Raw genomic sequence first — 13,000 nt, 5'->3', positions numbered from 1 at the left:
TCTCTTCATACACTACCTTTGCTGCAGGGGGCGCTGTACTCAGCAATGGCAAATTCATCTGGAAGACACAAGGGAAGGGAGATGTGATCAGGGCTGTGTGAGACCCAACCAAGACTCCTCACACTTCCACCAGGCCCTGCAGCAGAAAGCTGGCACCGCACCAGAGATCTCAGGCAGGAGAGGAGGGAGCCCTGTCTCCAAGGGCATTGAAGGAACCTCAGCTGGGCTCCATGGGAGGAAGGCAAAGGTTACCACAAGGCTACAGCACAACAGGCATCTCCAGTGAGTCTGTGCCAAGTGCCCTATGTCCGTTTGCACCTTGCCTGACACACGACCACTGGGGTTGCCGTTGGGCTCTGGTTTTGTCACCCCAATTTCCTAGCTGGGAACAGAGGAGTGAATGTGCCTCCCCCAGGTCACACCCAGGGCAGGATCTGAACCCAGGACCCTCCTAGATCCCTTTGGCTCTAACCTACGTGGATTAGCAGACCGAGGGGTCTGGAGCTTCAGATACTCCCATGGTGCGAGCATGAGGTCAGTGCAGGATGATCCCTAGCATGTAAACCCTGTGTGCCCCACAGTCTCATCCTGGAGCAGGGAGATGCTCAATCCCATATCCCAGCAGGTTCACTGTGGCTCTGAATGTGACTTCTCCCCCCTTATGACAGGCCCACCAGCCTCCACTGCTGCCAGCCCCACCCGCACACACACCTGTCTCATAGTAATCATAGACTTTCACCACCGTCGGCTTCAGGCTCTGCACGGGGAAGTCCTGTTCCACCGCGAAGGAGAAGCTCAGAGTCACATTGCTCACCTGAGAAGGAAACAGACGAGGCTCAGGAAGCTCTGAGCCACTTCACCCTCTCGTTCCACATCTCCTCCCCCCATCGGTGCCCCCCATGATCCTGCAGGTCCAGCATCTGCCCCCCTTGGCTGCAGGGCCTGGCAGGGATTCAGGCCCTGAGGGAGGTGGGATAAGCCCTGCCCAACCCCAGGTATGAGCCGCTGTCCCTGATACCCGTAGGTGGGGGGAGATCAGGGCCCTGGCTCTGTGTTGGGGAAGTGCTGAAGGGAAACACTGGGCAGGAATACATGGGTTTGTCTTTCCAAGCTGAGGCTTGGGAGATCCCCTCCCCTGGGCACTTCTATTGGGAGTACATTGGGGGTGACTCTTCCTGGCCCATTCCGGCCCCGTGCAGCCACTCACCTGCTCCATGTAGAGCAGCACGTGGTTGGTGCTCAGTTCTGTGCGGTGGATGTGGTGATGTCCTTCCAGCTGCCAGCAGCCAAGGGAGAGAAGCAGGATGTAACTGAGCCCCCCTTCGAACCACCCCAGAGCCCTAAGCAATGGGATGCTTCCACAAATTCATGGAGTCCAAACCCAGGAGGACCATTGTGATCATGTAATCTCACCTCCTGTATAACCATGGGTGTAGTTTGGGGACACTGGGGGGTGTTGTCCCCCCAAACTGCAATCCTTAGGCAGGTGTGGAATTTGCCCCCACACCACCCCACATGCGCAGCCCCATTGCCCTGACTGGAGCTGCCCCCACCCGCTGCCACAAATACAGAAGTGAAATTACGCCTATGTGTGTAACACAGGCCAGAGAACTTCCCCAAAAGAATTCCTAGAGCAGATCTTTTAGACAAAGACAAACATCCAATCTCGATTTTAAAATGGTTAGTGATGGAGAACCACCGGGAGCTTTTTCCCCTGGGGCTGTCAGGGAAGAGGTGTAGTATGTGTCCCCACCCAATTGGTGGACTGAGGTGTCAAGTGCATCTGAGGGGCTGGACCACAATCAAAGGCAGCACCAATTCCAGTATACCCAGCCTCAGTCAAACAGACCTAATAGTTCTTCCTCATTCTCTAGGTCTTAGACTGGCTAACACTGTCTGCAATGCCGGGGTCACTGCACAAGGTCTCCATAAGCCCAGGCTGGAGTCAGACATGGAAGGAGCTGCTGTCTACACTGCAGATCCTGCAGCTGGGAAATCTGCAGGTGAAAGGCTGATCTGAACTGGCCCCTGTGACAGAAGTGGGGTGGGGACTCTCAGACCCTTCAGGATTCCAGTGGAAAAGAAGAGAAACAGACGACATGGGGGGCCCTACTGCTGCAGATGAGACCAGGCTGCACCCATAATATGAGGGGTCAGGAATTGGAGCCCACTGGGGGCCAGATACCTCTCAGGTGGGGCTGAAGACAAGGGGCTCTGGAGAGGTTATAGCCCATACACAGAACAGGCTGTTACCTTCCTCACTGATGACTTCACAGGAATGAATCCTGACAGCATCTTAACGTCAACGATGACCATGTTGGAGACGGGGCGTTTCCCTGTGTAACTGGGAGACCAAGCAGGAAATGAAACAAGGTTTAATACATCTCAGCACAGAGCTGATGCACCTCAACTCTGATTGGCACAGGTGCACACTCCCCCGATCTGTAGCATCTCCCACCCCACCTGCTTGTCCACCTGCAATCTCCTGGAGTGACCCATCCCCAGCCGTAGGGCTCAAAGGCGCTGACTCCATGGGTGCTCCGGGGCTGGAGCATCCACAGAAAAAAACTGATGGGTGCTTAGCACCCACCGGCAGCCCCCCTATCAGCGCCTCTCCCTCTCCCCAGTGCCTCCTGCCCTGAAGCGTCCAGGAGGAGCTGCGGAGAGGGGGCGGAGCAAGGTTGGGGCACGCTTGGGGGAGGGGGTGGAATGGGGTGGGAAGAGGCGGGCGGGGGCATGATGGGGGTGGGAAGAGGCAGAGCAGTGATGGGGCCTTCAGTGAAGGGGTGGAATGGGGGCAGAGCCTGGGGGGGAGCACCCCTTGGCACATTAGAAAGTTGGCACCTAAACTAGGGCTGCTCTGGAAGGCCTGGGCCTGTGAGGGGAGTTACCTGATGTTTATGGCAATGCTAAAAGTCCTGTGGACCTGGGGGCTGTCACATGTCTCAGGGACCGTGTGCACCTCCAGCGCGAATGGTGCCTCTTCTGGCTTGGGGAGCACGTTGTACCTCAGGCTGGTCTGGAAGAGAATGCACAGTTCTATGTGAGCCTGTGCGTATCTCCTCTCTGCTTATCTCCTCTGCCTCCTTCCCCCGGTCCATCTCATTTCCTCCTTTGTCTTCTCTTTCTCCTTCCTCCTCTCACTAGCTCCCCATTCCCTAACTCTGGACATGCTCTCTCCTCACACCTTTTCCTCTTTTCTCATCCTTATCTCCATCTCTTTCTCCCTTCCCTCCCCTACCCATCCCACCTCACCCTGCCACCTCCAGGATGAGCCAGGCGCCCTCAGCAGCAGCCTCTCCCCCTGCCCCTGGGCCCCTCACCTGCACATAGACACATCCTTCTCCTGTCACCCCCGTGCTGTAGTCTCCTGGCACCTCTGGCAGTGCCACACGCTGGAGCAGCAGACGGTTCGTGTGATCCACCTGGAACTGGGTCTGAAAGTTCCCTGTGGATTGCAGGGTCACTGTGGATGCTCCTCCGCTCTTGGTGTAAGTAGAGGCTCCATATCGGGACAGGGCCTGGAGCGCCACCACTGTGTCCTGCCAGACAAGAGATGGGCCCAGGCGCCCAAGGGAATGAATGAGCCATTTCTATGGGCCTGGAGCCCCTACCCCACCGGCTCCTACCACACAGCACCGCCCTGCTCAGAAAGGTTAGTTTTTCCCATTTCCACCCATTCTCTACCCATCACTCCCACAAGCCATTCACCTATTCCCTGGACCCAGATCCTCCAAGGTATTTTAGCACCTTTCTCCCACTGAAAGCAGCCAAGTGTCTAAGTACCTTTGGGAACGTAGGCCTTGGGAATTCTGACACTCCACTACAGGGAGCTGAGGGAAGAAGCCACCCACCCTCCCGTGAAGGAGCAACCTGAAGGGACAGCTGACAGGGCAGACAGATAACAGAGGCAGATGCACCCACGTGCCTCAGCAGCAGGAAAACAGAATTACAACCCTACTGTGTTAACCAAATCCTTCCGTGAAGTAGTCTTCCAAAGGGAAACACTTCATGCACTGTCTTCAAGCGGGATGTGTTTTGGGCTGCCTTTAATCAGGTGGCACTTTCTGGTTCTACATAACTCGGGATGGTGCCCCCACCGCATCTAGGGTGACCAGATGAGGGGAAGAAAATATCGGGACACATGGGGCGGGGGGGCTGCCGGCAGAGCAAAAAAAAAAAAAAAAAGCGGAGCAGGACGCGGGACAAACACCTAAATATAGGGACAGTCCCAATTTTATCGGGACGTCTGGTCACCCTAGCTCCACAAGGTGTGTCTGGCAGTGGCTAACTGCTGCTGCTTCTCTGGGGAGTCCTCAGCTCCCGAGCTGGATTGGCTGGGCTGGATGGGGTCAGTGCTGGGGGGAGCTGAGGAAAGCGTCATGTTGCTGGATGCTCAGGGCGACAAGTCTGCCCTCTGTACACAAGAGCATCACTTGTCCAGTCTCCTGCCATTAGCCCACTAAGGCCTGTGGGGATCTGATGTAGCCATGCTCCATGCTGTGACTATCCCATGATCTAACCCCCTCAGAAACAGAGGTTCTCTAAACCCTGCAGCGAGGGCACTGTCACCCCTTCCCCCTCCCAGAAGGAGTCTGTCTCTGTTTCAATGCTAGGTTATTCGTTCTTCTGTGGCAACCTGATATATATATCTCCTGCCTCCCCCTCCTGCCCTGGGTGTCTGAGGCTGGGGATGGGAACAGCTCACCTGGGTGGAGGAAAAGCCCCCGTTGGGATTCTGCTGCTTGCTGATCCACGTTGCAATTTGAGCTGCTAATAATAGGTCTTCTTGGGATGGTGCCGGCCGTATGGGAAGGTAAGCGAGAAGCACGTAGGACGTCATCTCCACCTCGGCGGAGGGAGCACGGGGGTGATAGAACGGGAGATCAGCTTCTGGCTGCTTCCCAGGCCTCTGCCAGTGAACGGAGCCATCTGCAGGGGGAGAAGGGAGAGGGAGGAGAAAAGGAAATGTTTCTTACCGAATATCTGGTTTTTGCCAAGAGGGTTACTGACATACTGTCACTGAGGATGGAGAATGGAGTCCCAACCCTTGCTGGGCATGTCAATACAAAGCATGAAGGTATTAAATAATCCCTCTAGTGGGCTGATACAGTCCAGATGTGGAAACTCTCAGTGTCTAATTAGGTTGCTGCACCTGTGCCTGTGTCTCCCACATTTTATGAAGTCAGATCCCAGGAATGGCCAGTGCCAAGGTTTTTAAGGCTCATTGATCTAAAATGTGTGAAGAGACTAAAGAATCCCGACCTGCCGCAGTACACACTGAAGGTTATAGCAATAACAATCAAACCCTTCTCCTGCCAGGCTACATAGGGCCAGTGGACCGGGATGCAGAAGAAGAGCCCATAAACAGGTCTCACCCTCTTTCACAGCTTCCTTATCAAGCGAGTCCAGCAGTGCCCTGTGCTTCTCCTCCTTCCCTGCCAGGGTGAAGGCGTAGGCCATCAGTGCCTTTGTGTACACGTGGCTTCCTCCCTGCTCCATGGCTGTTTCCAGGCAGAATAAAGCACTACGGACCACAGAGTGCTGCGGAGAGCATAGAGGGGAAATAATCAGTGTTTGCAGTGTGACGATATGAGCTAGGCTTTGGGCACTGCCTGTGCTGGCTGTCATCTCATGGCCACAGAGCACAGATGGATTTAAATAAGATGTGCAGTGGATCTAATATAACACAGATGCTGGTGATGGGATGAGTGACTGTTTGACACCAGTCACTTGCATGGTCCCAGTGAACTCAGACTCTTGTAGTAATTTGGTCACCCCATCACTGTGGGCCACTGAGCACAGAAATGTGTCTTAAATGTGTCTAGCTGAGACAGCCTCAGCAGTTACAAAAATCACATTCCTGCCTTCCATGGGGTAGCCATGTTAGATACGAGGCCTTCACAATTTGGAGAAATTAAGGTAATCTGAGGTGTCTAGGGCTATTTATTGAATTTTAACCAAGAAAACATGTGGAAGGCAAATGAAACAGACTGCCATGGATAGCAATGGGCCAACAGCTGTCAACTAGTATATAATCCCTCCCAGTCATTCATCCAATGAAAAGCATGACTAGATGTTAGGATATAGATATTCAGGCCTGTCTGTAAAGGCCTATACTTTAAGAATTTAGGTGTATTCTTATCACTTAGCTAGTAATAGAGGTATAAAAGAAAGAATCAAAATCACTGTCTGCCTGTGTAAGGGCCTTCTCGTACTGTGACAGTCTGAAGCTCTGTTCTTAGGCTAAGGCCTTCAGCTAAGCAGCAGAGGCAGCCATAAACTGGGAAATGTACGGTCACATCCTCACATTCCAAACTAGTCACATTGAAATAAGGTGCTATTGGGCTGTTAGGAATACAATCCTGTCCTGATAATGCCTATCACCTCCAGAGAAAGGGAAGAGCCTAGAAAACGTAAAAGGAAACTTAGTTTGATAGCGTCCTGTCTGGCAAGAACTCACTTATCAATAGCTGGGATGTGAAACCCTCATCTCTTTGTTCTTCTATAGTCTCCACTTCCCTATTGTTTGTCTGTATAATCTCAGTTTGATTCTGTGATTGTTTCTGTCTGCTGTATAATTAATTTTGTTGGGTGTAAACTAATTAAGGTGGTGGGATATAATTGGTTAAATAACCATGTTATAATACATTAGGATAAGTAGATAGCTCTGTGGTTTGAGCATTGGCGTACTAAACCCACGGTTATGAGTTTGATCCTTGAGGGGGACACTTAGGAATCTAGGGCAAAATCAGTACTTGGTCCTGCTAGTGAAGGCAGGGGGCTGGACTTGATGGTCCTTTCCAGCTCTATGAGCTAGGTATATATATTATTGGTTAGTTAAATTTCAGTAAAATGATTGGTTAAGGTATAGCTAAGCAGAATTCAAGTTTTACTATATAGTCTGCAGTCAATCAGGAAGTAAGGGGAGGGATGGGAACAGGGACTGGGGGTAGGGGAATTAGAATCATGTTTCGCTGGCTGGGAATAGGAACAGGGAATGGGAACAGGGACACAGGCAAGGCTCTGTGGTGTCAGAGCTGGGAAGGGGGACACTGAAGAAGGAAATTGGAATCATGCTTGCTGGAAGTTTACCCCAATAAACATCAAATTGTTTGCACCTTTGGACTTTGGGTATTGCTGCTCTCTGTTCGTGCAAGAAGGACCAGGGAAGTGAGAGGGTGAAGGAATAAACCCCCTAACACTAGACCCCTAGTACATTTACAGAGACTATATAAAACAAACAGGAATAAATGAAGAAGGGAGTAGCCACGCTGTCAGGCTGAAAAGCTTCCATCAGTCAGACCCATCTGAGCTGCAGCCAGACACACAGGAGACAGTGACCGAGCACTACAGCTCTTTTGACATGAATTTGGAATTCTTTTTTTCCATTGTGCATATTAAAAAAAACAAATAAATAAAGAGCCAATCAAAGAAGCAGAGCTCGGCCAGAACCAGTACTGCACACCCAGATGCTTCTGAGGCCTGGGGACCGTCTCATTCTGGAGCCAGAGCCAAAGCCTTTCCAGACTGTTTTTTTCTCTCCTTTCCTTAAAGGTCCCTTTATCAAGGCAGCAGGCTGCCACTATCAGGACTCGGATGGGTACAGGGAGTGGGGGAGAGGGGAGGCTGCTGACCCAGGGGAACTCATGACGGGGACTTTGTGAGTGTGGATACGTACAGTGATGGGCAGAGGAATCTCTAGCAGTGCGATGGTGATGTAAGCAGAGAGCGTGACCTCATCGTCCACCCCGCCCTGCAGGGAACCACAGAGAGAGACACATTAACCCCACGCAGCACCTAAAGCCTTTCCCTGCTGGGCCCTCTACATACTACATCCTCATGCCCTTTATCTGCCCACTCTTGCCATGCCCCATGATAGCTCTCACAAATGGGTATGTCTACACTGCAGCGGAGAACGTGAGACATGCACACACCAGCTCTGCCCAATCTGGTACACTAACAAAGGCAGTGTGGCCATGGGTGGCAGCTCTGGCTAGCTGCCCAAATACAGTCATGCTCAAGCTTGGAGTATGTACTTGGGCAACTAGCCTGAGCTGCCATGGCCACACTGCTATTTTCGTGGCTGTCTGCCTGTGCTGGGAAGTACACTCCCAGCTGCCGTGTAGACACACTCTGCGTTTCTGTCCCCACTTACCTCCCATGGTAGTTACCATGTATCTGCCCCCTCCTTTCTCCTCCCCATAGTAGGTCCCACGTACAGTACAGTATCTGCCCATCCATATCTCCAGGGTAATTCCCAGGCCCACGTCATCCCCTGCTCCTCCCACCCTGGCCCCATGTGCTGACGTGTCTGAGCTGTTCCCATGCAGAGTTGTAGCTCTCTCCATGTCACTGAAGTCCTGTATGGGTCCCATGGGAAGCCAGCTGGGCAGATACGTCACCTTTATGGCATTGTTCAGGAGCGTCCCGGAGCTCCGGAAGCAGCCGTTTTCCTTCTGCTTGCCAGCGAGCCAGGCCAGGGCATCCTGGATGTGCTTCTCCTCAATGAAGATGTGAGAGCGGGCCTGCGCGAAGGACTTGAGGACGAAGGCCGTCAGCCTGCGACAGAGTGCGGACAGCGGTGAGAGCTCCCTCCCATGCCCTGTGCTCGCTGGAGGGGATGGGGTCCTGGGGCATCGCCAGCCTGAGGGGAAGCAGCAGGGGCCAGAGAGCTGGTGGCCATGGGGCAGAGAGCAGGAATACAGTGCCTCCACCTTCACCCACCTCCACAGTCTCCTTCACACTGATTTCAGGATCCAGTTCAAACTCTCTCTTCCTGTTTATAAAATCCTCCCTGGACACAACCAGTCTCTCAAACTTAGGAGCCCTCTTCATGCTAAATACAGCTCTTATAGCAGAGGGCCGCAGGGTTGCAAATGTTGAATCTATATTTAAACAGGGCTCCATGGGAGTTCCAAGGAGTTATACACCAGTTTGCCTGTACTTAGTAAACTAGTCAAAATGACAATTAAAAATAGCATAATAAAAGATTCAGAAGATCATGATCTGATGGGGTCTAAGCAGCATGGCTTCTGCAAAGGAAAATTGTGTCTCACTAATCTCTTAGAATTCCCTGAACATGTCAATAAAGAGCTGAATGAAAGAGAATTGATTGACATAATTTCTTCAGTAGTCTCTTATGACAGACCTTCTCGAAAGCCTTTTGGAAAGTCTAAATGAATTGAATAATCATGGGATGAGGGTCAAAGTGTTGTCGTGGATCAGAAATTGGTTCAGGGACAGAAAACAAAGACTAGAATTAAATGATCAATTCCATCATAGCACAAGGCTAACAGTGGGGTGCTGCGAGGTTCAGTACTAGGACTGGTGTTGTTTAATATACCTATTAATGATCTTGATAATGGGCGATCGATAGCATAGCAATTCCTATGGTCCTATCTAGCACCAGGTTGCTCTATACCTCTAACCCGGTTTCACCACTACGGGTATGAGAGTCTCCCCTCTGCAGCTCCCTGTCTGCAACAGCCTCCCCTGGATCTCTTCATCTCTTTTCAAAAATGATCTGAAACCATCCCATCCCCTTTGCCTCTTCAGTTCTCTCTCTCCTCAAGGCCAGTGGGAACAGGTGCTTTTTATACACAGCAGGCTGATGAAACCTATTCCCTTTGGTGTGATATGCCAAGAGACTGTGAAAGCTCCAGCGAGCCCTCAGGCCTTTAACAGCATCAGCAGTTGACTAAAATTTAACACTTCCTTTATAACTATATAACAGAGGAGGTTTAGGGGAGGCATGACTGGCAAGAAATCTCACCACGTATTCCCCGGCTGCCTGTAACGCTCCCCAAATGTGCTGTAAGAGCCATCCAGGTGCTTGTAATTCAGCTGCCTCTGATAACCTGAAATGGAAAGTTAAAGCAGGATTTATACATCAAACAATAGAGGGTGAGAGAGCAGCTCACCAGCTCAGCCAGTAAAGGGGCTCCTGGCCCGGATGTGTACTAGCCAGCACTGGTACACAAACATACACATCTCCATCCCACGAGCTAGTCAGCAGAGGGAACTGACATACAACACATGGGCAGCACCATCGTATTCCAGTAGGGGGAGTACCACACAGTCTGGTTAGCTAGAGCACCCAGGCTGAGAAGCCATTTCACCTGGCTACTGTGTGCAGCATTTCCACACTATAGGGGTGACTCATAGGATGGACACAACAGCCAGTAGCTCTCGTGGAGCAATGAGTGCGCGTAACCGTAGTGCTCAGACAACTGACAATAGTGAGCCAAGAGTGTGTCGAATGGGGACCCCACTCCCCAGACACACAACCCAGTCCCTCTGTCCTCAGCTGAGGGAAGCTCTGTCTGTAGGTCAGGCAGAAACAGAAAGCTCCCAGCACAACCTTGGAAGGGAGCAAGTGAAGAAAGAAAAGCCCCGTCCCTCCTCACCACTGACTAAGTAGCCGATGGCCTTGGATTTGGTCTCCTCGCTCAGCTGCCCCGTTTTATTCAGATAGTCCAGGACGTAGATGTTGGGGGCAAACAGGACCATGTTCTGCTCCCCACAGCCGAAGGGCATCTGGAGGAGCTGCTGCAGGTTCTGCATGGCTGTGCCCAGGATATCGCCTGGGGATGGAGACACAGGGAGTCAGTGTGGCCCAGAGGTGGCCTGCGGAGGCAGAGTGCATCACAGAGCACAGGCAGTAACAGGTGAGAGAGAAGGACAGAGGGAAAAACAGGACAGAGCCATACCCTGAAAGAGGAAACACAGAGAGAGAGAATGGGGAGAAGGAAGGGTAGGAAGATGTCTGGGATAGGAATAGGGATACTTAGACAGAAAGGCCAACACACAGAGAAACTGATAAAGGGAGGTCAGGGAAAGGAGAACAGGAACAGGAAAAGAGACAAGGAGAGATGAATGGGGAGATGATGGGGACACTGATGAAGGGAGTGAGTAGCTGACCAGGTGGAAAGGCTGGCACAGCAGGCAAACAAGGAGCAGTGGCCGCAGCTGCCAGGGCAGGTCCTTTCTGAGTTGCTGCACTCACCCAGCACTGTCACATAGGCTCTGGCTGAGCCCTGCACCACGTTCAGTGGAAGCTTCAGGGAAATCTTCCCTGCTTCTGAATTTCCTGAGGGAAAAAATCAGACAGATAGGATGCAATAAAATGCCCCCATGCTCAGCAGTGAATGGGTCCCAGAGCAGAACCTGGAATGCTGCCTTCCACCCGCCCCCTGCATGGGGAACCCCTGCTTTCAGCAGCTCCATTCCTCCTAGCTGGACAGTGAGACGCCCAACTGTCCCCTCTGGCTTGGGGTCCTGTGACCCATGGGAAAAACTCCGCTCTTTCTATGGAGTGAGGTGCACCACCTGGCCCGATGGGAAACTGCAGTCTCCAGTTCTTTGGCCCTTCCTGTTTGCTGGCAATTGGCAGATGGTAGAATCCAGTTTGTAATTTCACTCTATAGAATAAGAGATTAGAGATGGAAAAGTCCCGTTAAACCCCTTTAAGCCCATCCTCCAGGGACTTGGGCCAGGATTGCTCATGCAGTCTAGTCTCCGGGACTTTGTCAAGCCCTAGATCTCAATGTTCCAAGCAATGTCCTCATGATTAGGAAATGTGTCTCGACTCTCCACACAGAAACATCCCCACCATTGCTTAGTCTCTATCCTGACACCCCAAGTTCTCACTGCACCCTCAAATGTCTCCCAAATAATCCCACTCCCTCCTTGGGGCTGTCACTCTTCATCCGCTGGCAAAGGACATAGATGAAGAAGGAGCAGAGAGGTCCTTACCATTTGCACAGAGCAGAGAGTTGAAGGTTGCTTCCGTCTCAATCCCTTCGGGCTTGGGAGGGGAAGGAAAATGAGAAAGGTGAGAAGCTGCAGACAGACTGAGCATCTGGCATCAGGAACAGAGTCTGTGTGAGGACAGGGCGGGGAATCTTCAGAAAGGGACAGAGAGGCAGCAGGAGAGGTGGGGAGAAGAGAGAGTTCGACAAAAGTGGAGAGACAATGAATGAAGACAGAGAGAAATGTAAAGGGCCAAGTGGGTGAATCAAAGGAAGAGGGAGATTTGCAAATTTCCATGGACTGATGCTTGTAGATTCATAAAATAATAATTGGTTAGAATAAAATAAAAACCAGCTACTAATAAGTTATTGTCTCTTCACACCCAAGGGAAGAATAGTGCAGCTCTATTGCATGGGTTACTAGTTACCTGAAGCACACTGTGCAAGATGGTACCTTAATGCCCCTATAACAGAGAGGACATGCACTATGTGTCATTGCTAACATCAGATGATGCGATAAGTTAAAGACAACTTACTACATAGTGGAATATCAGCAATTCTACATACTGTAATGCTGCAGATTTTCTCTTTCCATTACAGGACAGCAATAGGGTGTACGGATAACAGGAAGGGACAATATTACACATTATTATAACTGGTGTTACTGTTGGTATCATGAAATGTCATTAGTTATCGTTGCTTTTTTATGACACACGGAGAGGCTATGCAGCTTTATGTATCATTTGTTACTGATTATAGACGCTGTATAATGAGCTATTGCTTTCCTGCAACGGTGAGGGTATGCAGCATTGCCCTGTGCTATTTCATTTCACTGGGTAACAATGTCAGCAACCATTGCTGCCCTAGGAAAGAGAGAGGTTATGCAATGTTACCATGATATGCTACACAGAGCATTATAGCGCGGCTTATTGCCTATGTCACACTGTGTGAAAACTTACCACTTCTCTATACTGCAGGGACTAAGAGGCCCACATACCTCCACTAACAGCTGTTTGATCACTGTATCCTTCTGCCCTGTCTCAGGGAGCACTGCTACCTCGTTCTCGCAGGGCAGCTCCGTCTTCAGGGCCTCTGCACTCACAGAGAAATTCACATTACCTGAAACAAAGAGAAATAACTGTTCTGCCAGGCACTGCAGCTACAGGGGTGTCAATGTCATTTCCATGGTGCTCCACTCTTCAGCACCACTGATTACATGGAAACCTCTCTGTAGAGAGAGAGCTCAT

The 13,000-nt window shown here is 51.2% G+C and overlaps 1 protein-coding gene across 1 annotated transcript; it reads right to left on the bottom strand.

The window, feature by feature from the left end:
- Positions 1 to 5: 5 nt before the first annotated feature.
- LOC101944564 (alpha-2-macroglobulin-like) lies at positions 6 to 12,872 on the bottom strand (the record flags this gene model as incomplete). Its single annotated transcript, XM_065580133.1, has 15 exons — positions 6 to 58; positions 712 to 814; positions 1,208 to 1,276; positions 2,254 to 2,344; positions 2,892 to 3,019; positions 3,324 to 3,542; positions 4,709 to 4,932; positions 5,379 to 5,544; positions 7,682 to 7,756; positions 8,406 to 8,562; positions 9,776 to 9,860; positions 10,410 to 10,586; positions 11,009 to 11,092; positions 11,758 to 11,809; positions 12,751 to 12,872. Coding segments are annotated over 15 exons (1,805 nt in total), but the record flags the coding sequence as incomplete, so codon positions are not given.
- Positions 12,873 to 13,000: the final 128 nt, after the last annotated feature.

Source organism: Chrysemys picta, unplaced genomic scaffold, assembly GCF_011386835.1.
Source record: "Chrysemys picta bellii isolate R12L10 unplaced genomic scaffold, ASM1138683v2 scaf1669, whole genome shotgun sequence".
Taxonomy (NCBI): domain Eukaryota; kingdom Metazoa; phylum Chordata; order Testudines; family Emydidae; genus Chrysemys; species Chrysemys picta.
Note: the sequence above shows the minus strand (reverse complement) of the source record. Positions and strands in the feature narration are given on the sequence as shown.